Source organism: Macaca mulatta, chromosome X, assembly GCF_049350105.2.
Source record: "Macaca mulatta isolate MMU2019108-1 chromosome X, T2T-MMU8v2.0, whole genome shotgun sequence".
NCBI classification, from domain to species: domain Eukaryota; kingdom Metazoa; phylum Chordata; class Mammalia; order Primates; family Cercopithecidae; genus Macaca; species Macaca mulatta.
In genome coordinates, this window is record NC_133426.1 from 110,560,310 (window position 1) to 110,586,212 (window position 25,903).

At 41.2% G+C, this 25,903-nt stretch overlaps 2 protein-coding genes across 3 annotated transcripts in view; both read left to right on the forward strand.

The window, feature by feature from the left end:
* Nucleotides 1–14,541, forward strand: part of LOC106995284 (solute carrier family 25 member 53-like) — a 33,154-nt gene extending 18,613 nt beyond the window's left edge. For both annotated transcript variants that reach the window (XM_077989261.1, XM_077989262.1), the window contains one exon: nucleotides 717–14,541. In XM_077989261.1, the coding sequence (XP_077845387.1) occupies nucleotides 717–1,621 (905 nt within the window). In that variant the 3' untranslated portion in view covers nucleotides 1,622–14,541. The remainder of the gene's footprint in view (nucleotides 1–716) is intronic.
* The window catches only part of LOC697805 (thymosin beta-15A), a 55,528-nt gene that overhangs the window by 18,613 nt on the left and 11,012 nt on the right, over nucleotides 1–25,903 (forward strand). The gene's annotated exons all lie outside the window — the stretch shown is intronic.

The following is a 25,903-nucleotide window of genomic DNA, read 5'->3' on the forward strand; positions in this document are numbered from 1 at the left end:
AATAGCACGGAGTTTAAGAAACCCTGCTCTGTTATATAACTACAAGTCTAAAAGGTTAGGTTTGGAAATTGCCAGGTGTTGATCCTTTAGGCACTGAACTTCCAAGAGTAGCTGCTCTTTCCCTTCCCCACTTGCCGGAGAGGGGCTGGGCATTGCCATGAAACATCTACAACTTGGGCAGAAATCTATGGAGAGAAAGGTGAGGGGAGATTCCCCCTCTCCAAATTTAATACCAACTTCTAGAGAAAGCATTGCACTTCAACTGTTAAATGCCTTTCTTCTTCTGCAAGACAGTGCCAGTTTTTTTTGAAACAGAATAGCAACTTATTATTCTAGTAGTTTATAAAATGGACAGTTTTATGTCATGAAAGTTGATGCATTAGGTTTTGGAGTCTTCCCCTCCTCTATTTCATGTTCTTCAGTTGTAATCCTTCTTTGAATATTGGAATATTTGCTGTGTCAGCAAAATACTGTAGTGGTGGCTCTGTTCAGAAAAACTGATTGCCTTTCTTTTAATTTAAGGTTAATGAATTCTTAATTTCTTAAGGGTGTGCTTATATATCAGAAACTGGCTCAAAGAATTGCTTGTTTCTGTTGAGCTGAGTTTCTTAGGGTTCATTTCCAATTAAGCAATGAAAATGCTTGCCAACAGAATTAATTGGTCGGTCTAATCTCTTTTTTTACCACCCTTGCCTGTTTCTTCCATCTGCACACAGTTGTCTTCAGCATGGGGGAGCAGAACCACTCTCCCGGGAAGGAGCTTCAGCCCAGGACACGTGCAGAGGCTCCAGGAAAGAAAAGCTGGCATTCCCAGGCCTATGCCCTTGGGGCCGTTTCCAACTCTATGTCTACTTTTCTGACCTTTCCTATCTATAAGTTTGTGTTCCGGCAACAGATCCATGCCATGGCAGTGTCAGAGGCTGTGAGACAGCTTTGGCGCGAAGGTCCTCAATACTTCTACTGGGGAACCTACCCTCCTCTTCTCTCCAAGACGTTGCAAAGGACTCTTCTGTTTGGGACTTATGATAGCCTGCTGTGCTTTCTCTCTCCTGTTGGGCCACATACCCTGGGACACCACTGGGTTGCAGGGGTCATGTCTGGCCTGGTGGAGGCTGTGGCACTCAGCCCCTTTGAAAGGGTGCAAAATGTACTCCAGGATGGTCACAAGCAAGCTCGCTTCCCCAGCAGCTTCAACATTCTTGAAGAATGCAATTCTTACGGGCTTTGGGGGCAGCTGTCACGGGGCTACTACCGTGGTTTCTGGCCTGTCCTGGCCAGGAACAGCCTGGGGAGTGCTCTATATTTTTCTTTCAAGCACCCCATCCAGGATGGCCTGGCAGAGCAAGGCCTGCCCCATTGGGTTCCTGCCTTGTTGTCTGGTAGTGTCAATGAAACAATCACCTGCCTAGTTCTGTATCCTCTGATTGTGCTGGTTGGTAATATGCAGTCCCATATTGGATGGCAGAGCATGCCAAGCCTGTGGGTCTCTGCCCAGGATGTGTGGAACACTTGGGGCCAAAAGCTACTCCTGATCCTCCTGATCTACCGTGGAGGCTCCCTGGTCATCCTAAGGTCCAGGGTGACATGGGGCCTCACTACAGCAATCCATGAGTATCTGTAGAGGAAGTCACACTCCAGGAAAGAGCTGAAGACTGACTAGCTGCAGAAAGTGTGGCCATGCCATCTTTGTTATTCTAAATCTTCCCTGCTTGGTTCTATGTAGCTTACTTCTTTGGCTCAGTTGCCTAATACTTTAGCATCTGTAAACTCATTGCATGGGAGAAGTTCCCAACTACCAACCTGTTGAGCAAGGACAAAGCCCAACAGGATTCCTTAGTCAAAAAGAAACGTTCGCCCCAGTCTCTCCACAGCTTCAGTAGCCTCAGAGCCAGGAGGCCTTTAAATAACGTGTAACACAGATTAAGTGTCATTCATTTAAGGAATTCCTTGGCAATAAGCAGAAACTTAAAAGATGACCTTATTTAGGCACTTTGAGCTCTGGGACCCCTCTAGGTGTCCTCCAGACCAAATTGAGTGGAACTCCAATTTCAAAGAACTATGCTTGACTCTTAGGATGGGAATTCCATAAAACTTCTCAGATGGCTACATTTTCATGACATTGTTCACTGCCTCTACCACCACCTCTCACTTCTCAAGGCTGTGGGTCCTACTTTTAGGGTAGCAGCTGTGACTGGAAATCCCAAATTAGGCTTGCGTGAACTCATCAGGTGCCACAAGAACTAGTGGGGCTGGAGATGGGAGTGTGAAGAAGTATGGCCCATGGATGGAAAGGATAAAACTTCGAAAGAAGAGATTTAATTACATGCAAAATAGAAACATTTGCTATAGTCTGCTTGGTGTTATTTGCTAGGACATTTCTGACAGCAAAGTGATAACATTGCCTAGAAACTATTTTAGTTTCCCTAAGAAACCTGGAAGTGAAGTGACCATATCTCTTCACAGATAATTGCATATTTTGTTGATGTGGTAAATGTAGTTAGTATGACATAAAGATCAGAAATCTTAGCCTGTCATTCAGAGCCTTTCAAAATACGGTCCTCATATAACTTTCAACATATTGTCACCCCACTTACATAAACCCCAAACACTAGCCATAATGAACTCTTGTTCTCTCCCCAGACATTCCATGAACTTTCCCATGGCCATACTTTGGCCCACACTATTCTTTCCACCTGCAGTGCTCCTTCTTCACATGCCAGTCTACCAGAATCCTTCCAGCTCCTCAAAGCCCAGTTCAGAGGTCACCTTCTCTATGGAGCCTCTTGATTTCCCCCAACTGAATGCGACATTAGTCTCTGTGATGCCCTTTTCTAACAGCACTTCATACATGGTACTGATTCTATTATGTCACTAATCTCATGTGACTCTGTTCTTGTATTCTTCAATACCTCCTACTAGACCATAGAACTTATTGAAAGCAGGGATTCTTGTATGCATTTTTAAATCTTCCATTGTGCCTAGGTGCTCAATAACGTTGGTCGAATTATTGAATTTATTATCAAGCTGTGATGTGGTATATTCTCTGGGTACTGTCCCTTGTACACGAAGATAAACTTATTGACTCACTGTCAGCAGGACACATGCCTTTGGGCTGTGTTTTTGTTTTCTTTTAATAGCGGATTTAGTTTTGTGCTAATGATAATGATGCTTCTACTGATGATAATAGTAATAATAAAAAATTACTTTCAACTGGAACATTTGATGAGTTTGTGTTACTGATGGCATGTTTGCTATTAGCACCAGTTCAGGAACTGAAACTTCTCAAACAGATTCACAATGTATAACTGTCCTATTTGTTTCAACTCTGGGGTTTTGAGGATTTCCAAGATGACATGTGTTATAGTTTCCCCCTACAGATAATTTTGTATTTTTAGTAGAGATGGGGTTTCTCCATATTGGTCAGGCTGGTCTCGAACTCCCAACCTCAGGTGATCCACCTGCCTTGGCCTCCCAAAGTGCTGGGATTACAGGCATGAGTCACCACGCCCAGCTTCCATATGAAATTCAGAGTAGTTTTTTTCTAATTCTGTGAAGAAAGTCAATGGTAGCTTGAAGGGAATAGCATTGAACCTATAAATTACTTTGGGCAGTATGGCCATTTTCATGATATTGATTCTTCCTATCCATGAACATTGTGAACATGGAATGTTTTTCCATTTGTTTGTGTCCTCTCTTATTTCCTTGAGCAGTGGTTTGTAGTCCTCCTTGAAGAGGTCCTTCACATCCCTTTTAAGTTAGATTCCTAGGTATTTTATTATCTTTGTAGCAATTATGAATGGGAGTTTGCTCATGATTTGGCTCTCTGTTTGACTATTATTTGTGTATAAGAATGCTTATGATTTTTGCACATTGATTTTGTATCCTGAGACTTTGCTGAAGTTGCTTATCAGCTTAAGGAGTTTATGGGCTGAGACCATGGGGTTTCTAAATATACAATCATGTCATCTGCAAACAGAGACAATTTGACTTCCTTTCTTCCTATTTGAATACACTTTATTGGTTTCTCTTGCCTGATTGCCCTGGCCAGAACTTGCAATACTATGTTGAATAGGAGTGTTGAGAGAGGGCATCCTTGTCTTGAACCAGTTTTCAAAGGGAATACTTCCAGCTTTTGTCCATTCAGTATGATATTGGCTGTGGGTTTGTCATAAATAGCTCTCATTATTTTGAAATATGTTCCATCAATTCCTTGTTTATTGAGTGTTTTTAGCATTAATGGTGTTGAATTTTATCAAAGGCCTTTTCTGCATCTATTGAGATAATCATATGGCTTTTGTCATTAGCTCTGTTTATGTGATGGATTACATTTATTGATTTGCGTGTGTTGAACCAGCCTTGCACCCCAGGGATGAAGCTGACTTGATTGTGGTGGATAAGCATTTTAATGTGGTGCTAGATTCGTTTTGCCAGTATTTTATTGAGGATTTTCACATTGATGTTCACTAAGGATGTTGGCCTGAAATTTTCTTTTTTTGTTGTGTCTCTGCCAGGTTTTGGTGTCAGGATGATGCTGGCATCATAAAATGAGTTAGGGAGGAGCTCATCTGTTTCTATTGTTTGGAATAGTTTCAGAAGGAATGGTACAAGCTCCTCTTTGTACCTCTGGTAGAACTCGGCTGTGAATCCATCTGGTCCTGAGCTTTTTTTGGTTGGTAGGCTATTAATTACTGCCTCAATTTCAGAACTTGTTATTGGTCTATTCAGGGATTCGAGTTCTTCCTGGTTTAGTCTTCGGAGGGTGCATGTGTCCAGGAATTTATCCATTTCTTCCAGATTTTCTAGTTTATTTGCATAGAGGTATTTATAGTATTCTCTGATGGTAGTTTGTATGTCTGTGGGATCAGTGGTGATCTCCCCTTTATCTTTTTTTAATTGTGTCTATTTGATTCTTCTCTCTTTTCTTCTTTACTAGTCTGGCTAGAGGTCTATCTATTTTGTTATTTTTTTTCAAAGAACCAGCTCCTGGATTCATGGATTTTTTGAAGGATTTTTTGTGTCTCTATCACCTTCAGTTCTGCTCTGATCTTAGTTATTTCTTGTCTTCTGCTAGCTTTTGAATTTGTTTGTTCTTGCTTCTCTAGTTCTTTTAATTATGATGTTAAGGTGTCGATTTTAGATCTTTCCTGCTGTCTCCTGTGGGCATTTAGTGCTATAAATTTCCCTCTACACACCGGTTTAGCTGTGTCCCAGAGATTGTGGTACTTTTTATCTTTGTTCTCATTGGTTTCAGAGAAGTTATTTATTTCTGCCTTAATTTCATTATTTACACAGTAGTCATTCAGGAGCATGTTGTTTAGTTTCCATGTAGTTGTGCGGTTTTGAGTGAGTTTCTTAATCCTGAGATCTAATTTGATTGCACTGTGGTCTGAGAGACTGTTATGATTTCCGGTCTTTTGCATTTGCTGAGGAGTGTTTTACTTCCAATTATGTGGTCGATTTTAGAATAAGTGCTATGTGGTGCTGAGAAGAATGTATAATCTGCTGATTTGGATGGAGTTCTATATATGTCTATTAGGTCCGCTTGGTCCAGAACTGAGTTCAAGTTTTGAATATCCTTGTTAGTTTTCTGTCTCGTTGATCTGTCTAATATTGAAAGTGGGTTGTTAAAGTCTCCCACTATTATTGTGTAGGAGTCTAAGTCTCTATGTAGGTCTCTAAGAATTTGCTTTATGAATCTGAGTGCTCCTGTATTGGGTGCACATATATTTAAGATAGTTAGCTCTTCTTGTTGCATTGATCCCTTTACCATTATTTAATTCCCTTCTTTGTCTTTTTTGATCTTTGTTGGTTTAAAGTCTGTATTATCAGAGAGTAGGATTGCAACCCCTGCTTATTTTTGCTTTCCATTTGCTTGATAAATCTTCCTCCATCCCTTTATTTTGAGCCTATGTGTGTCTTTGCACATGAGATGGGTCTCCAGAATACAGCACACTGATGGGTCTTGACTCTTTATCCAATTTGCCAGTCTATGGCTTTTTAATTGTGGTATTTATCCCATTTACATTTAAGGTTAATATTGTTATGTGTGAATTTGATCCTGTCATTATGATGCTAGCTGGTTATTTTGCCCATTAGTTAATGCAGTTTCTTATAGTGTCGATGGTCTTTACATTTCGGTTTGTTTTTGCAGTGGCTGGTTCCAGTTTTTCCTTTCTGTATTTAGTTCTTCCTTCAGGAGGTGTTGTAAGGCAGGCCTGATGGTGACAAAATCCCTTAGCATTTGCTTGTCTCTAAAGGATTTTATTTCTCCTTTGCTTATGAAGTTTTATTTGGCTGGAGGTGAAATTCTGGTTTGAAAATTCTTTTCTTTAAGAATGTTGAATATTGGCCCCACTCTCTTCTGGCTTGTAGGATTTCTGCAGAGAGATTTGTTGTTAGTCTAATGGTCTTCCCTTTGTGGGTAATCCGACCTTTCTCTCTGGCTCCCCTTAACATTTTTTCCTTCATTTCAACCTTGGTGAATCTGACAATTATGTGTCTTGGAATTGCTCTTCTCGAGGAGTATCTTTGTGGTGTTCTCTCTATTTCCTGAATTTGAATGTTGGCCTGCCTTGCTATGTTGGGTAAGTTCTCCTGGATAATATCGTCAAGTGTGTTTTCCAACTTGGTTCCATTCTCCCCATCACTTTCAGGTTCGCCGATCAAATATAGGTTTGTTCTTTTCACATAGTCCCATATTTCTTGGAGCCTTTTTTTTTTGTTCCTTTTCATTCCTTTTTCTCTAATCTCGTCTTCATGCTTCATTTCATTAAGTTGATCTTCAATCTCTGTAATCCTTTGGAGGAGAAGAGGCTTTCTGGTTTTTGCAATTTTCAGCCTTTTTGCATTGTTTTTCCTTCATCTTCGTGGATTTATCTACCTTTGGTCTTTGCTGTTGGTGACCTTTGGATGGAGTTTTTGCGTGTTTGTCCTTTTTGTTGCTGTTGATGGTATTGCTTTCTGTTTGTTGGTTTTCCTTCTATTAGTCAGGCCACTCTTCTGCAGGTCTGCTGGAGTTTCCTGGGGGTCCACTCCAGACCCTGTTTATCTGGGTATCACCAGTGGGGGCTGCAGAACCGCAAAGATTGCTTCCTGCTCCTTCCTCTGGAAGCTTTGTTCCAGAGGGGCACCTGCCAGATGCCAGCTGGAGCTGTCCTGTATAAGGTGTCTGTTGACCCCTGCTGGGAGGTGTCTCCGTGTCAGGAGGCACAAGGGTCAGGGACCCACTTGAGGAGGCAATCTGTCCCTTAGCAGAGCTACAGCACTGTGCTGGGATATCTGCTTCTCTCTTCAGAACCAGCAGGCAGGAATGTTTAAGTCTGCAGAAACTGCACCCACAGCCGCCCCTTCTCCGTGCTCTGTCTCAAGGAGATGGGGGTTTTATCTATAAGCCCCTGACTGGGGCTGCTGCCTTTCTTTCAGAGATGCCCTTCCCAGAGAGGAGGAATCTAGAGAGGCAATCTGGCTGCAGCGACTTTGTGGCATTGCAGTGGGCTCTGCCCAGTCAGAACTTTCCAGAGGCTTTGTTTATATTGTGAGGGGAAAACCCGTCTACTCAAGCCTCAGTAATGGCAGACCCCCCACTCTCCCACCAAGGTCGAGCGTCCCAGGTCGACTTCAGACTTCTGTGCTGGCAGCAAGAACTTCAAGACAGTGGATCTTAGCTTGCTGGGCTCTGTGAGACTGGGATCCGCTGAGCAAGACCACTTGGCTCCCTGGCTTCAGTCCACTTTCCAGAGGAATGAACGGTTCTGTCTTGCTGGTGTTCCAGGCTTCACTGGGGTATGAAAAAAACTCCTGCAGCTAGCTCGGTGTCTGCCCAAACAGCCGCCCAGATTTGTGCTTGAAGCCCAGGGCCCGTGTGGTGTAGACACCTGAGGGAATTTCCTGGTCTTTAGGTTGCAAAGACCTTGGGAAAAGCGTAGTATCTGGGCCAGATAGCACAGTCCCTCATGGCACAGTCCTTCATGGCTTTAGGGAGGGAGTTCCCCGACCCCTTGAACTTCCTGGGTGAGGCAATGCCCCACCCTGCTTCTGCTCGCCCTCTGTGGGCTGCACTCACTGTCTAACCAGTCCCAATGAGATGTACCGGTTACCTCAGTTGGAAATGCAGAAATCACCCACCTTCTGCATTGGTCTCGCTGAGAGCTGCACACTGGAGCTGTTCCTATTCAGCCATCTTGCCCAGGAGTCTTGCATTCCTTTTTTATAGCTTAATACTATTAAAATGTGTACATACACAACATTTTCTTTATCCATTTATTGACTGATGGACACTTAGGTTGATTCCATAACTTGGATCTTGTGAATAGTGCTGCAATAAACATAGGAGTGCAGATATCTCTTCAATATACGGTTAAAAAAAATTTTTTTTTGAAATATACCCAGCAGCAAGATTGCTGAATCATAATGATAGTGCTATTTTTAGTTTTTTGTGGAACACCCATACCGTTTTCCATAATGGCTGTACCAACTTACATTCCCAATAACAGTGTATAAGAGTTCCCCTTTCTCCACATCCTTGCCAGCGTCTGTCATTTTTTTTTGTCTTTTTGATAATGGTCATTTTAACTGGGGTGGTATGAAATCCAATTTTTGACTGTTACAAAACAGAACTACCATGATTTTTCTTGGTAATGTACATAAACATAGATATCTCTAGGGGATTTATGTAGAATTCTGGTTTATGGAATATGAGCACCTTCAATTTAATTGAATGATGCCTAACTTTTCCTAATGGCATGTACCGATTCACACCCTTACTAGCCAGGTTTAACAGTTCCCATTGCTCCACCTGGTGGTCAACACTTAGTATTATCAGACTTCTTAATTTTTGCCTATCTAATGAGTGTAAATGGCATCTTATAATTTGATTTTCCTGATTACTAATAATGTTGAGCATCTTTTCACAAGCGTATTGAATGTTAGTATTTCCTCTTTTGTGAAGCATTTATTCAAGACATTTGCCATTTTTTCCTGTTGAGTTGTGTAACTTTTTCAAATTAATTTGTAGAAGTTGTTTTTAGTTCTTTCTCCTTTATATGTGTTCCATATATCTCTCCCAATTTTGTCACTTATTTTTCCATTTTAATGATTTCTTTTGATAAACATAAGTTCTAATTATAAGATAGATATCGAAGTTATCAATCCTTTTTTATGGTAAGTGCTTTTTGTGTCTTTTCAATGAAATCTTTCTATACCCCAATATCATGAAGATATTCCTTTATAATAACATTTAACACTTTTATAGTTTTGACTTTCACATTTATGTTTTGAATATACTTGGAATTAATTTTCATGTAGAATATGAGAATAGAGGTCCAATTTTTTCTTTATGAATATCCAATTGCCCCAATATCATTTGTTGAAAAGTCTTTTCTTCTCCCATTTAGTTACAATGCCAACTCTGTCAAATATCAAGTGTTCATATATTCTTGGGACGATTTCTGACCTGTCTGTTCTATTCTACCAGTTTATTTATCTAATCATGTGCCAATACAGCATTGCCTTGTTACCTGTAACAGTAATAATAATAAATGTCTTGATATCTGATAGGGAAAGTCTTCCCACCTCATTCTTATTCCTCAAGAGTTTCTTAACTATTCTTATCAATATGCACAGAAATAGATGCTGAAATTTTCCTTTCACAAAATTACTGTTGAGATTTTAATTTCAGCAAAACTTAACTGTTGAGTTTTAATGTAAACAAAAATAATGGTTGAAATTCTAATTTTAATGTCTCTCCAAGTTTCATAATATTCTACATAGTGTTCATATCTTTTTTGGGATTTTTATTTTTTGCTTAATTTTTAAACTATTACCAACAGTAAAGCAGATTATCATAAATGGGATTATAATGAGTTTCTTACATATAATGCCCTTCTATTTTAAGAGAAAAATATATATCTGTTAAGAAATCAGTTTATGTGTGTTGATGCCTCATGTTGACATATTCAGTATAACATATATTGATTAATATTATCTACTATGTTATTATCTATACAAATGCCACTAATTCATTAGGTTTTTCAAAAAGTAAACAGCAAACCTTAAAAAATTTATTATGATAATGGAGATGGAGTACAAAAAGGGTCAACTCTGAGATAGAGTACATGAAAGCTCAAGATACCTGTATACAACTGCCTACTTGATATTTTCACTGAAATATAGGCATTCCAAACTTAATATGTCAAAGATTAAACTATTTATTCTCCTTACCAATCTGTCCCTAGTCTTTCCACTTCCAATGGTATCATCATCTTCTGGTACTTTCAACACAAAGGATACTATCATATAGGGAACGTGACTCTCTCACTCATTACTCTATTTCCAGTTCCCAGATTGTCATGCACATAGTAAGTGCTCAATAGATATAGAATGGATGAATGGGCCCTGCCCTCCAAACATGTTCGATTAAAAATCATTCAAGAATATACACAAAGTAGTATATGAAAAAATGACAGAAGACTTCTGTCCTTTCTTTTCAATTATTAGACCCACAGCCTTAGTTCAGTCTTTCCTGATTTTATACCTGAAAAACTGCCACAACTCTTTTTATTGGCTCTTCTTTTCACCTTCCAATGTTAATAGTTTATAAGATAAAATCCAAACCACTTGGCATGACATTCAAGGTCCTCCATAATCTGACACCAGCCTACCTTTTTCACCTCATTTTCCTCTACTTAAATATTATGAATCTCGATGTCCCAACTACACAAGACTACTGGATGTTTCTCAAGTGTGCCCTACATTTCTCTTTGTTCTTCTTTTCTCCTCTTTCTGGAATTCCATTGCCCCCATTTCTTACTTCAACAAATGCTATCCATTTTTAAAGACCCAATTCAAATGTCATTTCCTCTATGCAGGCTTCTTGGACTCTCTCAGGTAGAATTAGGCTTCCCTCTTTTCCACTTTCCCCTGTTACTTATCAATCTTGATATAACATTTAAAATCATAGATGTCATAGAATTATAATATTAGATTTAGAAGTGGTCTTGGTGATCATGTGATCCGACTTCTTCATGTTATCAAGGGCCAGAGCTAGGAGAATCCAGGTCTTTTAATTTGCCTTGACTCGCGATTATGTATGTACGTATTTTTTATCCTCTACTTGACATGTCACTGGGCAGAAATAGGGTGTTATTCATCTTTGTGTTTTTATTCATGATATGTAATAACATCTATTGCACATAGTGGATATACAATAAGTATGTTTTAATTGACTTAAGATTAGAGGGATGGATAAAGTAGAGGTACCATTCATAGTATTGTACTCTGTGCCAGGTACTATGCCAAAGTTTTACAAGAATTACCTGATTGATCACACAATCCTATGAGATAAGCACCATTTGTAGCTTTATTTGCCCAAGACTTCATAGCCAGTGTAGAATCTGGACGAAAATCAAATTCCTTTGGCTCCAGATTCTTTGTTCTTAGTCATTGTGCTATGGTGCAGAACAACAAGGTGGGAACTCAAACATTTTGGGTTTAGAATATGATTGATGAATGAATTTGGCATGAAAGACTAACTTTAATTTCCTGGAGGACATAGCAGCTGGGTTTGGGAAGACAGTTTGGGACTATATTGTGGAAGGCTCTGAATGCCAAGCATGGTGTAAGAAGTTACCTCCCTTCCCTAGCTCTCCATCTGCACCAGTCTAGATCACCGTCTGAGGCCCAGCTCAAACAGCACATATTGTTTGAAGACTTCCAGAATCTTCCAAGTCACAATGAATTTCCCCTTCTCCTACAGCACTTTGTTCATACCTTTGTTATAATACATAATATTACTTTCTTTCTTTTATTTTTTTTTGAGACGGAGCCTTGCTCTGTTACTCAGGCTGGAGTGCAGTGGCGTGATCTCGCCTTCCCTGGGTTCAAGCAGTTCTCCTGCCTCAGCTTCCGAGTAGCTGGGACTATAGGCATGCACCACCATGCCCCACTGGTTTTCGTATTTTTAGTAAAGATGAGGTTTCACCATGTTGGCCAGGCTGGTTTTGAACTCCTGACCTCAGGAGATCTGCCAGCCTCGGCCTCCCAGAGTGATGGGATTACAGGCGTGAGCCACTGAGCCCAGTCAATATGACTTTCTTAACAGAAATATTTTGTGGCTATATCTGTTTTCTTCATATTTTGTAAATTCCTTGAGAGCAGGCACCTTATTTATGATTGTATACCTCTTTTCATTTCACAACTGATACATAATAGATGCTTGTCTTAGTCCATTTTGTGTTGCTATAAGTGAATACCTGAAACTGGGCAATTTACAAAGAAAAGAGGTTTATTTAACTCATAGTTCTGCAGCCTGGGAAGTTTAAGATTAGGCAGCTGCATCTGGTAGCTTCTGATGCGGGCCTTGTACTGTGGCAAAACATGGCAGAGAAATGGAAGGGAAACCAGGTCCCTGCAAAGAGAGTAAAACACCAAACATGAGACGCAACCTCACTTTACAACAACTTGCACTTGCATAACCAATCCAGTCCCACAAAGAGTAAGAATGGACTCACTCCCACCAGACTGCTTTAATCCCTTCATGAGAGTGAATCCCTAATGACCCAGAAGGCTGTTAAAGGTTCCACTCCCTCTCAACACTGTTACATTGGGGACCAAGTCTCAATCTCAGTTTTGGTGGGCACAAACCATATTCAAATAATAACAATGCTCAATACATATTAGTTGAACTAAACGTTTCATTAGGAGAATATAGACATGAATAAAGCATGGTTTCTGCTCTCAAGGGAAGCCAACATTCTATCAAGGGAAACAGTACATTATTCCACATGAGAAGCTATACTAGTGACATGTATAAAGCATGAGGAATTCAGCGATCAATTAGAAAATGCAATAGGAAAAATAACCCATTCATGATATTCCCAATATCTATAAGGCAGCTAGGAAGATAGCTAACAAAGATGTATAAACCATTATGCAGAAAAGTATGAGATTGTACAAAAGGAAATTTAATAAAAATCGGAAAGTGGGGGAATATACTTGTCAAGAACTACAAAAAGTGTAGAATTTGACCCTATTTACAAACTTACAAATTAACCTGACACACGCAGTTTCATGTATTCTGTCAGAAGACATGAGAATCTTGCGTGAGAGGCAAAGGACTTTATTACTCAGAAAAAGCAGTAGCTAGAACTTCCTGTTGGTTTGTGTTCGTTCCCAATGCCCCCTAAATCCCACAAGGGCAATGCAAAGGACCAATGATGGATGGCTGCACAGTGGGTTGCATTACAGGAAAGAAACAACACATTTGGAGGATCCACCGCTTTTATAGAAAATGGAAATAAGCTGGCTCTTTGTGATGTTTCCCCATCCTTCAGGGTTTCTCACTGAAAACATGGTCTTGAGAATGGCCAAGGTGAAGAGTCATCAGTGCCTTACATTTTTGGCATAATCAGCAAGAACATGCATGAATGCTTAGGGGCCATGATGGGTTGTCTTTCCCAAGAATACTCCATTTGTATGTGTGGAGACTTTAAGTCAGCAAATTGGTAATTCTTCTCAAATTAGTCCATAAATCCAATATTATTCCAATCAAAATATTAACAGGCCAATTTTTTTGTGGAATTTGAAACACTGATTACAAAATTGGAAAAGGCACATATAGTAAATTGTTATATGAAAGAAGTGACATTGCAAAGGAGTGAAAAAACGATGAATAATTTAATAAATGTGATTGGGACAGTTGTTTCCCTTCTCAGAGAAAAATCTAGATCCATGCCCTATACAAAATAAAGTCTAGATGTATAAAAGTCCAAAGTACAAAATCGAAATCTTAAAACCAATAAAAAATCATGTCCTCAGAATAATTTCCTAAACAAAATCCCAAAACACAAGTTTTAAAGGAAAAGATTGATATATATTTGATTCCACAAACATCGTATAATGAAAAAAATGAGAAATAACATTAGTGTTAAAAGATGAGCAATGATTGGTACAGGATTTTTGGAAAGCTAGTTGGCTCTATCTACTGAAGCTGAACCTATGCATTCCCTACGACCAGCAACTCCACTTCTTGGTATATACCCAAGAAAAATGCATATGTATATTCACTAATGACATTATGAATATGCTCATACAGCATCATTTGTAATAGCCTCACACTGAAAAAAAAAAACCAAGTGTCCACAAACAGTAGAATGAATAAATAAATTGCAGTATATTCATACACTAAAATGTAGCACATAATGGAGAATTAACTACAAATTCACGACAACATGGATGAATCTCACAAACCTAATGTTGAGCAAAAGAAGCCAGACACAGAGGAGTATATACTGAAAGATCCCATTTATTTAAAGCAGAAAAGAGGCAAAACTAATAATCAGGAGAGTGGTTATCATCCTTGGGCATAGTGACTGGAAAGGGGCACAAAAGAAGCTTGTGGCGGGGCAGGGGGAGGTTGGTAATGTACTGTGTCTTGATCTGAGAGCTGGTTATATGGGTGTCTTTACTTTGTGAACATTTATCAAGATGTACACCTAAGATATGCATGTATGTCTATTGTACTTGAATAAAACAGTTTGAAAATCTGCCTAACAGGATACTTTCTTATATATGGCTCTCACCAGTAGAGTTGCATGCATACCAAAAGTCATGTGTTTCCTCAAACAGGTTTATTTCAGTTACATTTGTTGTAAATGAACATAATGTGTATGCAAAAAAGAAGACCAGCAACAGATTTAGAGAAACTTTTTGCAACATATATTGCTGACCAATAATTTGATACAGAATATGCAAAGAACCCCTAAGAAGCAATACTTAAAAAACAAACAACTTAAAGGATGAATAGGTAAATGACCTGAAAAGGTACTTCACAGAAGAGGAAATGTGTATAACCAGGAAACCTATAAAAAGATGCTTATCCTTTTTCATGTCCTTTACAGGGACATGGATGAAGCTAGAAGCCACCATTCTCAGCAAACTAATATAGAAACAGAAAACCAAACACCACATGTTCTCACTGATAAGTGAGAGTTGAACAATGAGAACATTTGGGGACAGGGAGGGGAACATCACACACTGGGGCCTGTTGGGGAGCGGGGGGCAAGGGGAGGGATAGCATTAGGAGAAATACCTAATGTAGATGACGGGTTGATGGGTGAAGCAAGCCACCATGGCACATGTATACCTAAGTAACAAACCTGCACGTTCTGCACATGTATCCCAGAACTTAAAGTCTAATTTAAAAAAAGATGCTCATCCTCATGAAATAATCTGGGACATACAGATTCAAACACTAGGGAGATACTCACTTTCACCTATTAGATTGGCTAAACAAGTCTGAAAATACCAAATATTGGCAAGAATGTGGGAAAATGGAACTCATACACTGCTGGTATGAATATAAATTGATGCAATTACTGTGGAAACTTATTTGGCAGTGTGTAGTCAGGTTGAAGATGCATGTACTGTGTCATCTAGCAATTTCAATTCTAGGAGACATGTTTATAGACTAATAGGAGGCTACTGCAAGAACATTAACTGCAGCATTTTTTGTAATGGAAAAAATGGAAGCAACTTATGCATTAATGAACTGGAATATTCATATAACAGAATATTATATATTGCTTAAGTGCACCTCTATCTGTTACAGTATAAACATAGGTAAAGTGTTTAGAAATTCATAATGTTGGGTGAAAAGTCATAATGTTTTGTAAAAGAACAAGTTGTAGAAGATTACACAAAGATATGCTCTAACTTGTCATAATGCAAAAATCACCAGAAAATGATTCATTTAACAAATCTTTATTGTAGGCACAATTCTAGGTACTTGGGATCAGTGACCAAAGCAGAGATCTCTTCCCTTGTAGACCTTACATTTCAATGGGGGAAGACTGAAATAAGATAATTAGCATAAGTAAATAAATTATATAGTGTGTTAGATGGTGATGAAGCAAAAGGAGAGGATGGTAAGGGGGATAGAGAAAACAGGGTGGGCAGTTTGCAGCATTAAGTAGGATGCTTCAGGTAGGTCTCATTGATATAGTGAGATGTGAGCCTTGAAAATGTGAGAGAATTTAAATGAGTGGATCTATTGGAAAAGAGCACTCCTTCCTGGAGGAACAGACATTGCAACGGTCCTATGGCAAGTGTGAGCCCGGGCTATTTGTAGAATAGCAAGAAGGCCACAGCTGTGGCAGAACGAGGAGGGCAGAAGAGATCAGAGATATAACGGAGAACTAGAAAATGTCAGGCTTCTGCAGGGACTTTGACTCTGATTCCAAGTGGAATACGGTGTCTTTGCAAGATTTTGAGCAGAGAAATGCCATGATTTGATTTACATTTTAAAATGATCACTTTAATTTTTGTGTTGAGAATGTACCACCACAGGGGAATGAGAGTGGAAGCAGAGAGGCATGTTAGAAAGCTGTTGTAGTTATCCAGATGAGAGATGATGGTGGATTCGACCTTACATGTACCAATGGAGATGGCAAGAAGTGATTGGATTTTGGATGCATTTTGAAATAGAGCCAAAATGATTTCCTGATGGATTGGAGAGAAAGCAAGAAATTGAAGGTGATGTTAAGGTTTTTGGCTCAAGCCAATGTACAGCTGGAGTTGCCATCAACTGAAGTGAGGAAGGCAGTAGGAGCAATAGGTCTTAGAGAATAGATCAGGAGTTCTGCCTATGACAGTTTGAGTTTGAAATGTCCATTAGACATCTGAATGGAGGTGCTGAGTAGGCAGCTGTATATATCAGACAGGAGTTTAGGATGAAGATCTGGCCTGCAGACATGAATTTGGAAGTTAACCTAGAAATATTTTGTATTAGCTATTGGACCGAAAGAGATCACCAAGGGAGTATACATAGGAATGCAAAGAACAGGGATGGAGCCCTGGGACATTCTCATTTTAAGAGGTTTGGAAGAAGAGAAGCCAGTAAAGGAAACTGAGAAGAAGCAGTTAGTGAGATCAGAGAGTGTGGTGTCCTGGGAGCCAAAGGAAGAAAGTGAACCAAAGAGGAGTGACTCATTAGCTGTGCCCAATGCTGCTGATAGGTTAAGTAAGGTGAGGACTAAGAATTGATCATTGTATTGAATAATGTGAAGTCACTCATGACCATAACCGTGACAGGAGCAGTTTCAACTGATTTGTGGAGGTGGACCCACAAATCAGGTGGACCCTGATTAGAATGTGTCCAAGAGAGAATGGGAGGAGGAAAATTGAGGACACTGAATAGAGACCACTATTCAATAGTCAGGGGATGAGAGAGTGGTCAAACTAGGTATCTGGAGGAAGAACTTTCCTGATAGATGAAACAGATATTGCAAAGGCTCTAAGACAATAGTGAGTATGACTTGTTTGAGAAACAGCAGGGAGGCTACAGCTGGGGCAGAGTGAGTGAGGAACAGAACAGGCAGAGAGAGTGGGAGATAGGAAAGGATGGTCATCTGGCGCTCCTTCTTGGCCCCAAAGTGAAGTAGGTAGAAGGCCTAAGGGAATGTAGTCTCAGACAGAAATACTGGTTCCAACAAAGCCTTATATTGTGTATAGAAACATATTTCATATGTATCTGTAAAAGAGATTTGCATCAAAGGGGAGCAAAGAAATTGGGTAATGGCAGGTGGTAAAGTGGAGCCAAGAGAAAAAAAATATATATATATATACATATAAAACAATTTACTATATACACTTTTTCCAATTTTGTAATCAATGATTCAAATTCCACAAAAAATTGGCCTGTTTTTTATATATATATATATATATATATATATATATATATATATATGTGTATATATATATATATAGTGTACATATGATGAATATTTGTGTGTTATATAATAAAGATGAGAAATAACAGTATAATTGAATCCTGATTGAAATGACCCAATAGAGAGCACAACATTGATAACGCTGGAGTTAAGGGAGAGAAAGAAGGTAGTGATTCTATCATTCATTCTGAATGATTCTCCTATCATTCAGCTGATAGGAGAAGAAGATATCTAGTGGGAAAGGAGAGGGGCTGGCTTTAGAGGGCAGTCTGGAAATATCATTATATTAATTTGCTAAGGTTGCTATAACAAAATACCACATACTGGGTGACTTAAACAACACACATTTATTGTCTCACAGGGTTGGTTTCTTCAGAGGCTTCTCTCCTTTGCTTGTAGATGGCCGTTTTCTTCCTGTGTCTTCACATGGTCAGCCCTCAGTCTGTGTTATCTGTGTCCTTATCTCTTCTTATAAAGGCACCAGTAGTATTGGGTTAGGACCCATCTTAATGACCTCGCTTTGACTTAAGAGGTAATTATGTTACATTATGAGGTACTGGGGGTTAGAACTCCAACATATGAATTTTGGAGGGGTACAATTCAGCACATAATAATCATATATGATATCAACAGGAAGACCATGTGTATGGATGTGGGTGCAGATAGGTGAAGTGATGTGGTGGTAGGAGTCTGTAGAAGCTATCTTCTGATGGCTTCAATTTTCTAGTGAAACAGGAAGCAGTGGAAGAGTTAGGATATGGAGGCAGTGTCAGGAGTTTGAGGAGAAAGAAGTTGCAAAATAATAACTTGGAAAAGTCAGAAAATTAAGGGACAGGAGACCTGTAGCATGATTGCCTAGCAGCATTAAAGTCTGGTTGAAGTTCATGGTCATGAAGTTAAACTGAGAGTTGTCATGTGGTTGTGAATTTTCCCCTAGCCAGCTTTAGCTGTATGGGTGTGGGCTCATGGGGAAGTAGCTGGATTTAGCCAGGGGTTGTGATTTTGCCAAGCAACACAAAGTGAGAGAGGGGCGGGATAGTGGAGGGTACATGTAGAGGAGTGGTTGTAAACACTGAGCATGACATCTGAGCTAAGAAAGGAGAAGAGAGAAGACAATAAAGGGAAGAAGAGATAGTAAAAATCTGATAAGATCAATGGATTGGAGATTTGGTGAGGTTGAAAGAAAATGGGGTCCAAAGTGAGTGGGCTGAAAAGAGAGAGGTGTATGGTCAGAAAGAGGGATGTTTGAAATTGAGATTACAGAAAGGTGCCCAAAATTATAGTGACAAGGGCTAGGGTATGGCTACATGAGTGGGTACATGAGTGAGTAATTGAGGTGGAGTTGAGCACAATGTCATGGAGGAGAAATGTTCCAGAAACAGAAGGGGCTAGTTTGTCAGCTTATCAGAATGATTTTTTTTTTTTGAGATGGGGGTTTTGCTAGGTTGCCCAGGCTGGCCCAAACTCCTGGGCTATCTTCCCAACTTAGTCTTCTGAGTAGGTAGGACTATGGTGAGTGCCACCATGTCTAGCTTTAGAATGATTGATATTGAACTCACTAAGAATTAAGATAGGACAACTACCATTGAGAATGATCATGTTCTCAGAGACAAAATGAGAGTCTGAGAAAAGAGGGGAGAATATTTCTGACAACAGCAATAAGAGCTGGTTGGTGACACTAGCTGTCAAAAGCTGGAAGTTTTTAGGGAGGTGGGAGAGGGATTGCTATCTAAAGGCAGCAATGAGAAGCAGTAAAGTCACTTACACAACTTTTAGGATCTGTGGTACAGTAGTGGTAGGAGAGAAAAATCATCTGCTCCTTGTGAGTTGGCTTCAGGGGATCCAGAGTCCTCAGGGAAGGGGGCATTCAGAGAAGAAGCTTAGACTATGGAGGATTAGCAAGGGTGCATTGTGTTTTATTAGTAGTGGAGGGGTGAGAGAGTGACCTAAAGAGGGGATGTGGACACAACCTTATGGAGGTTAGAATGTAGCAGTTGAGAGATGTCTTGGGATACTTGTGGTGACTGGCACAAATGGAGATAAATGCTATCATCAGTTGAGTTCTAATAGATTCAAAGGAGATCAGGTTGGGAGGATTTTGAGGTTTGGGCTATGGAGAGGTGGGTATCTGGAGCTTCCTGTCAACCCCAACGGATGTGGGGGGTGTGGTCTTAGACTTGGATCACTGGTTCAAACAAGGCTTCATTTTGCTCCTTCATTGTGCTCAGAAATCACATTAATCTGTAATGACAGAAAAATAGGCCAGAGGGCCAAGATGGCCAACTAGAAGCAGCCAGTGTGTGTGGCTGTCACGGAGTGGAATGGAAGGGGAGAGTAAATATAGCACCTTCAACGGAAACATCCAGGTTCTCACATTGGGATTAATCAAGGAAATAACTTGACCCACGAGAATGGAGAAAAGCAAGGCAGGACAACGGCACACCCAGGTGCAGCACAAAGCCAACGGAGGCTCCCCGCGGAAAGAAATGGTGAGTGAATGTGTGGGCCTGGGAACCCATGCTTCTCCCATGGATTTTTGCAACCCACAGGTCAGGAGATCCCCTCGTGAGCCCACTGTATCAGGGCCTTCAGTCTCACACACAGAGCTATATGGAGTCCCGGCAGGACAGCAGACATGTGTGGAGAACCAGGAACTTTTTTTTTTCTTTTAATTATACTTTATGTTCTAGGGTACATGTGCACAAAGTGCAGGTTTGTTACATATGTATACATGTGCCATGTTGGTGTGCTGCACCCATTAACTCGTCATTTACATTAGGTATATCTCCTAATGCTATCCCTTCCCCCTGCCCCCCTGCACACCACAACAGGCCCCGGTGTGTGATGTTCCCCTTCCTGTGTCCAAGTGGAGAACCAGGAACTTTAGATACTCTGGCTATCTGGGCATTCTGGCAAAAGTAGCTGCAACTCCAGCAAAGCAGGAGGTTAGACCCCTGTACCTACCCCTAGGAAAGAGGCTGAATTCAGGGGGCCAAGCAGCCATGGTGTGTGGGTTCCACTTCCAAAACACCTCACAGGATAAGACCTACTGGCCTGGAATTACAGCTAGCCACCAGTAACAGTGCTGCACCTACCTGGGACAGAGCTCCAAGGCAGAGGGGCAGGCTGCCATGTTTACTATTTGGGTGACTTAGCCCTTCCAGCCTTCTGGCTTTGGAAAGTCCAAAGCAACTTGGGGCATAAGGGATCTCCCAGCACAGCACAGCTGCTCTACCAAAACATGGTCAGACTGCTTCTCTAAGTGGGTCGTGATCCTGTTCCTCCCTACTGGGAGGAACCTCCCAACCGAGGCCTCCAGCCACCCCTGCTGGTGATCTCTGGGTGACAGAAATTTGAAAACTCCCTGGGACAGATCTCCCAGAGAAAGGGCAGGCCCCCATTTTTGCTTCTGCAGTGGAGCTGTCCTTGCTAACTTCAGGCTAACAAAGAAGCAAAAACCCTAAGTTCCTTATACACACCCCCAACAAGCTATAGTCAACCCAAGGAGAGGAGGCCAGTTTGTCTCTGACGGGTCCCACATACCCTCTACTGCTTTTCACTGGACAGGGAACCCCTGAATTGGGCTTACAGCACAGAAACTCTATCCCGGGCTAACTGCACTGAGCTATTGCTGACTCACATTTCTCTGGTGTGGAGCCCCCAGGAGACAAGCAAAGTGGTAAAGCAGCAAGTCAGCTGATGTGGAGCCCAGAGGCTGTTGCAGGAGCATCTGCAGCAGAGCATGGCCAAGCATGGCCATCCCTTTAAGCTCAACATGCTCCCATAAGAGACTTTAGCACTATGGGAACTGTCAGACCTGATCACTGCAGGGCAGTCTTGCACATCAGACAGGGCTGGTCAGACCTGAGCACTCCTTGGACTGCTGTCCTCTCCCTGTGCCCCAGCCTGGCCACACCTGCTTATAGGGCAGTCTTGCATGCCCTGGGGTCCCACACCATAGCTTCTATGTTGGTGGATCATGCCTGACTGGTGGAAAGCTCCAGTGTGGCGGCTCCTATGGCTGTGTACCGGCCTGCGTGTTAACTCCCCATAGTATAGCTTCCCCCAAGCCCACAGCAACTCTGCACATCACTCTGCGGGCACCTGTCTGCATGGGTGGGTTTTGCTTTACTTGTCCTGCCAGCATGTGGGAAGGCAATAGGTCCCCAAACCCTGCTGACTACTGTTGGAGATGGAGCCTTGGCAGACACAGAGCCAGCAAGTCTCGCCTCACCAGCGAACAGTGAATAGGGGATCTGCCCATACCGTGAGTGATGACTCCTGCTTGTGAGGCACAGAAAAGGCACCCAGATCTGAGACAGCCAGCACTCTGCCCCAAGCCAACACTACCTCCATTGTAACAGCCCACACAGTCTCCAGCAGCGGCCCCCTGCTCCCTGCTCCCCACAGCTGCTTTGCCTCTGCTGCTGTGGTGAATGCCCACAGGGAGGCAGGCACCTCTGTATCCACCAGTACTTGGCTGCAGCTGCTGCACCTTGATCCCCCCAGTACCGTAGACTCCAAACATCAAGGAGCCAGAGAAGAAAGTTGGGGCCTAATACAAGTCCCCCAGAGATAGAGCATGCAGTCCAGAGGTTAGGAGCTGAACATTGGCACCCTAAAATCTTCCAGAAACGAAGCCAGATGGATGACTCCACCTTATACCACAATCAAACCCTCAAGGTCATCAAATAGGATAAAAGAAAAAAAAACCATCCAAAGGTCAGCAACCTCAAAGGTTGAAGGTAAATAAGCCCACAAAGATGAGAAAGAATCAGTGCAAGAATGCTGAAAACTCAAAAAGCCAGAGTACCTTCTTTCCTCCAAATGATTGCATCACTTCTCCTGCAAGGGTTTGGAACCAGGCTGAGGCTAAGATGGCTGAAATGACAGAAGTATAGGAAAGAAGTTCACTGAGCTACAGGAGTACATTGTAACCCAATGCAAGGAAGTTAGAAATCATGATGAAACATCATAGGAGCTGACAGACAAAATAGCCAGTATAGAGAAGAATGTAACTGACCTGATAGAGCTGCAAAACACACTACAGTAATTTCATAATGCAATCACAAGTATTAATTGCAGAATAGACCAAGCAGAGGAAAGCATCTTAGAACCTGAGGACTGCCTTTATGAAGTAAGACAAGCAGTTGATGGGTGCAGCACACCAACATGGCACAAGTATATATATGTAACAAACCTGCACATTATGCACATGTACCCTAGAACTTAAAGTATATATATATATAAAAAAAAAGACAAGCAGATAAGAGTATATAAAAAAGAATGAAAAGGAATGAACAAAACCACCAAGAAATATGCACTTATGTAAAGAGACTGAATCTACGACTGCTTGGTGTACCTGAAAGAGATGGGAAGAATGGAATCAACTTGGAAAACATATTTCAGGATGTCTTCCATGAGAACTTCCTCAATCTAACTACAGAAGCCAACATTCAAATTCAGGAAATGCAGATAACCCCAGTAAGACACTCAATGAGAAGTTCATCCCCAACACACATAATCATCAGCTTCTACATATTTGAAATGAAAGAAAAAATGTTAAAGGCAGCTGGAGAGAAAGGCCAGGTCACCTGCAAAGTGAAGCCCATCAGATCAACAGCAGACCTCTCAGCAGAAACCCTACAAGCCAGAATAGATTAAGGGCCAATATTCGACATTCTTAAAGAAAAGAAATTCCAACACAGAATTTCACATCCAGCCAAACTAAGCTTCATAAGCAAAGGAGAAATAAAATCCCTTTCAGACAAGCAAATGTTGAGGGAATTTCTTACCACCAGACCTGCCTTACAAGAGCTCCTGAAGGAAGCCCTAAATATGGAAATGAAAGACTGTTACTAGCCACTACAACAGCACATTGAAGTCCACACACCAGTGACACTATAAAGCAATCACATAACCAAGCCAGCAAAATAACCAGCTGACATCATGATGACAGGATCAAATCCACACATATCAATACTAACCTTAAATGTAAATGGGCTAAATGCCCTAATTAAAAGACAGAGAGGGGCAAGAAGAACCAAGACCCACTGGTATGCTATCTTCAAGACACCCATCTCACATGCAATGACAGACATTGACTCAACATAAGGGGATGGAGAAAAATCTACCAAGCAAATGGAAAACAGAAAAAAGCAGGTGTTGCAATCCTAGTTTCTGACAAAACAGACTTTAAACCAACAGAGATCATAAAAGACAACGAAGGGCGTTACATAATGGTAAAGGGTTCAACTCAACAAGAAGATCTAACTATCCTAAATATATATGCACCCAACACAGGAGCACCCAGATTCACAAAACAAGCTCTTAAACACCTTCAAAGCTATGTAGATTCCCACAAAATAATAGTAGGAGACTCATTGACAATATTAGACAGATCATTGAAGTAGAAAATTAACAAAGATATTTAGGACCTGAACTCTGCATTGGATCAAATGGACCTGATAGACATCTACAGAACTCTCCACTCCAAAACAACAGAATATACATTCTTCTCATCGTCACATGGCACATACTCTAAAATTGATCACACAATTGGAAGTGAAACACTCCTCAGCAAATGCAAAACAACTGAAATCATAAACAATCTCTTGGACCACAGTGCAATCAACTTAGAAATCATGACTAAGAAATTTACTCAAAAAGATACAATTCCATGGAAATGGTAATTGTATTACAATTCCATGAAAGACTTCTCCTGAAAGATTTTAGGTTAAATAATGAAATTAAGGCAGAAATCAAGAAGTTCTTTGAAACTAAATAAAGCAAAGCTATAACATACCAGAAGTTCTGGGACACAGCTAAGGTAGTGTTAAGGGAGAAATTGATAGCACTAAATGCCCACACCAAAAAATTAGAAAGATCTTGAGTTAACAACTTAACATCACAGCCAAAAGGACTAGAGAATGAAGAGCAAACAAATCCCAAAGCTAGAAGAAGACAAGAAATAACCAAATTCAGAGCTGAACTGAAGGAGATAGAGACACGAAAGCCATTCAAAAGATCAGTGAATCCAGGAGCTGATTTTTTGAAAAAAATTAATAAAATCAATAGACCACCAGCTAGACTAGAGAATAAGAAAAGAGAGAAGATTCGAATAAATACAACCAGAAACAGCAAGGGGGATATTACCACTGACCCCCACAGAAATAGAAACAACTATCAGAGAATATTATGAACAACTGTATGCACATAAACTAGAAACTCTAGAAGAAATGGATAAATTCCTGACACATACACATGCTCAAGATTGAACCAGTGGTGAGGGGCGCCCAAGATGGCCAAATAGGAACAGCTCCAGCCTCCAGCTCCCAGCGTGAGTGACACAGAAGATGGGTGATTTCTGCATTTTCAACTGAGGTACTGGGTTCATCTCACTGGGGCATGTCAGACAGTTGGTGCTGGTCAGTGGGTGCAGCCCAACCAGCGAGAGCTGAAGCAGGGCGAGGCATTGCCTCACCTGGGAAGTGCAAGGGGGAAGGGAATTCCTTTTCCTAGCCAAGGGAAACTGAGACACACAACACCTGGAAAATCGGGTAACTCCCACCCTAATACTGTGCTTTACCAAGGGTCTTAGCAAAGGGCACACCAGGAGATTATATCCCATGCCTGGCCTGGAGGGTCCCACGCTGATGGAGCCTCCATCATGGCTAGCACAGCAGTCTGAGATCTAACTGCAAGGCGGCAGTGAGGCTGGGGGAGGGGCGCCTGCTATTGCTGAGGCTTAAGTAGGTAAACAAAGCCACCAGGAAGCTTGAAATGGGGGTAGCCCACCACAGCTCAAGGAGGCCTGCCTGCCTCTGCAGACTCCACCTCTGGGGACAGGGCATAGCTAAACAAAAAGCAGCAGAAACCTTGGCAGATGTAAATGTCCCTGTCTGACAGCTTCGAAGAGAGCAGTGGTACTCCCAGCATGGAGGTTGAGATCTGAGAACGGACAGACTGCCTGCTCAAGTGGGTCCCTGACCCCTGAGTAGCCTAACTGGGAGACATCCCACTAGGTGCAGACTGACACCTCACACCTCACATGGCTGGGTACACCTCTGAGATGAAGCTTCCAGAGTGAGAATCAGATAGCAACACTCGCTGTTCAGCAATATTCTATCTTCTGCAGCCTCCGCTGCTGATACCCAGGCAAACAGGGTCTGGAGTGCACC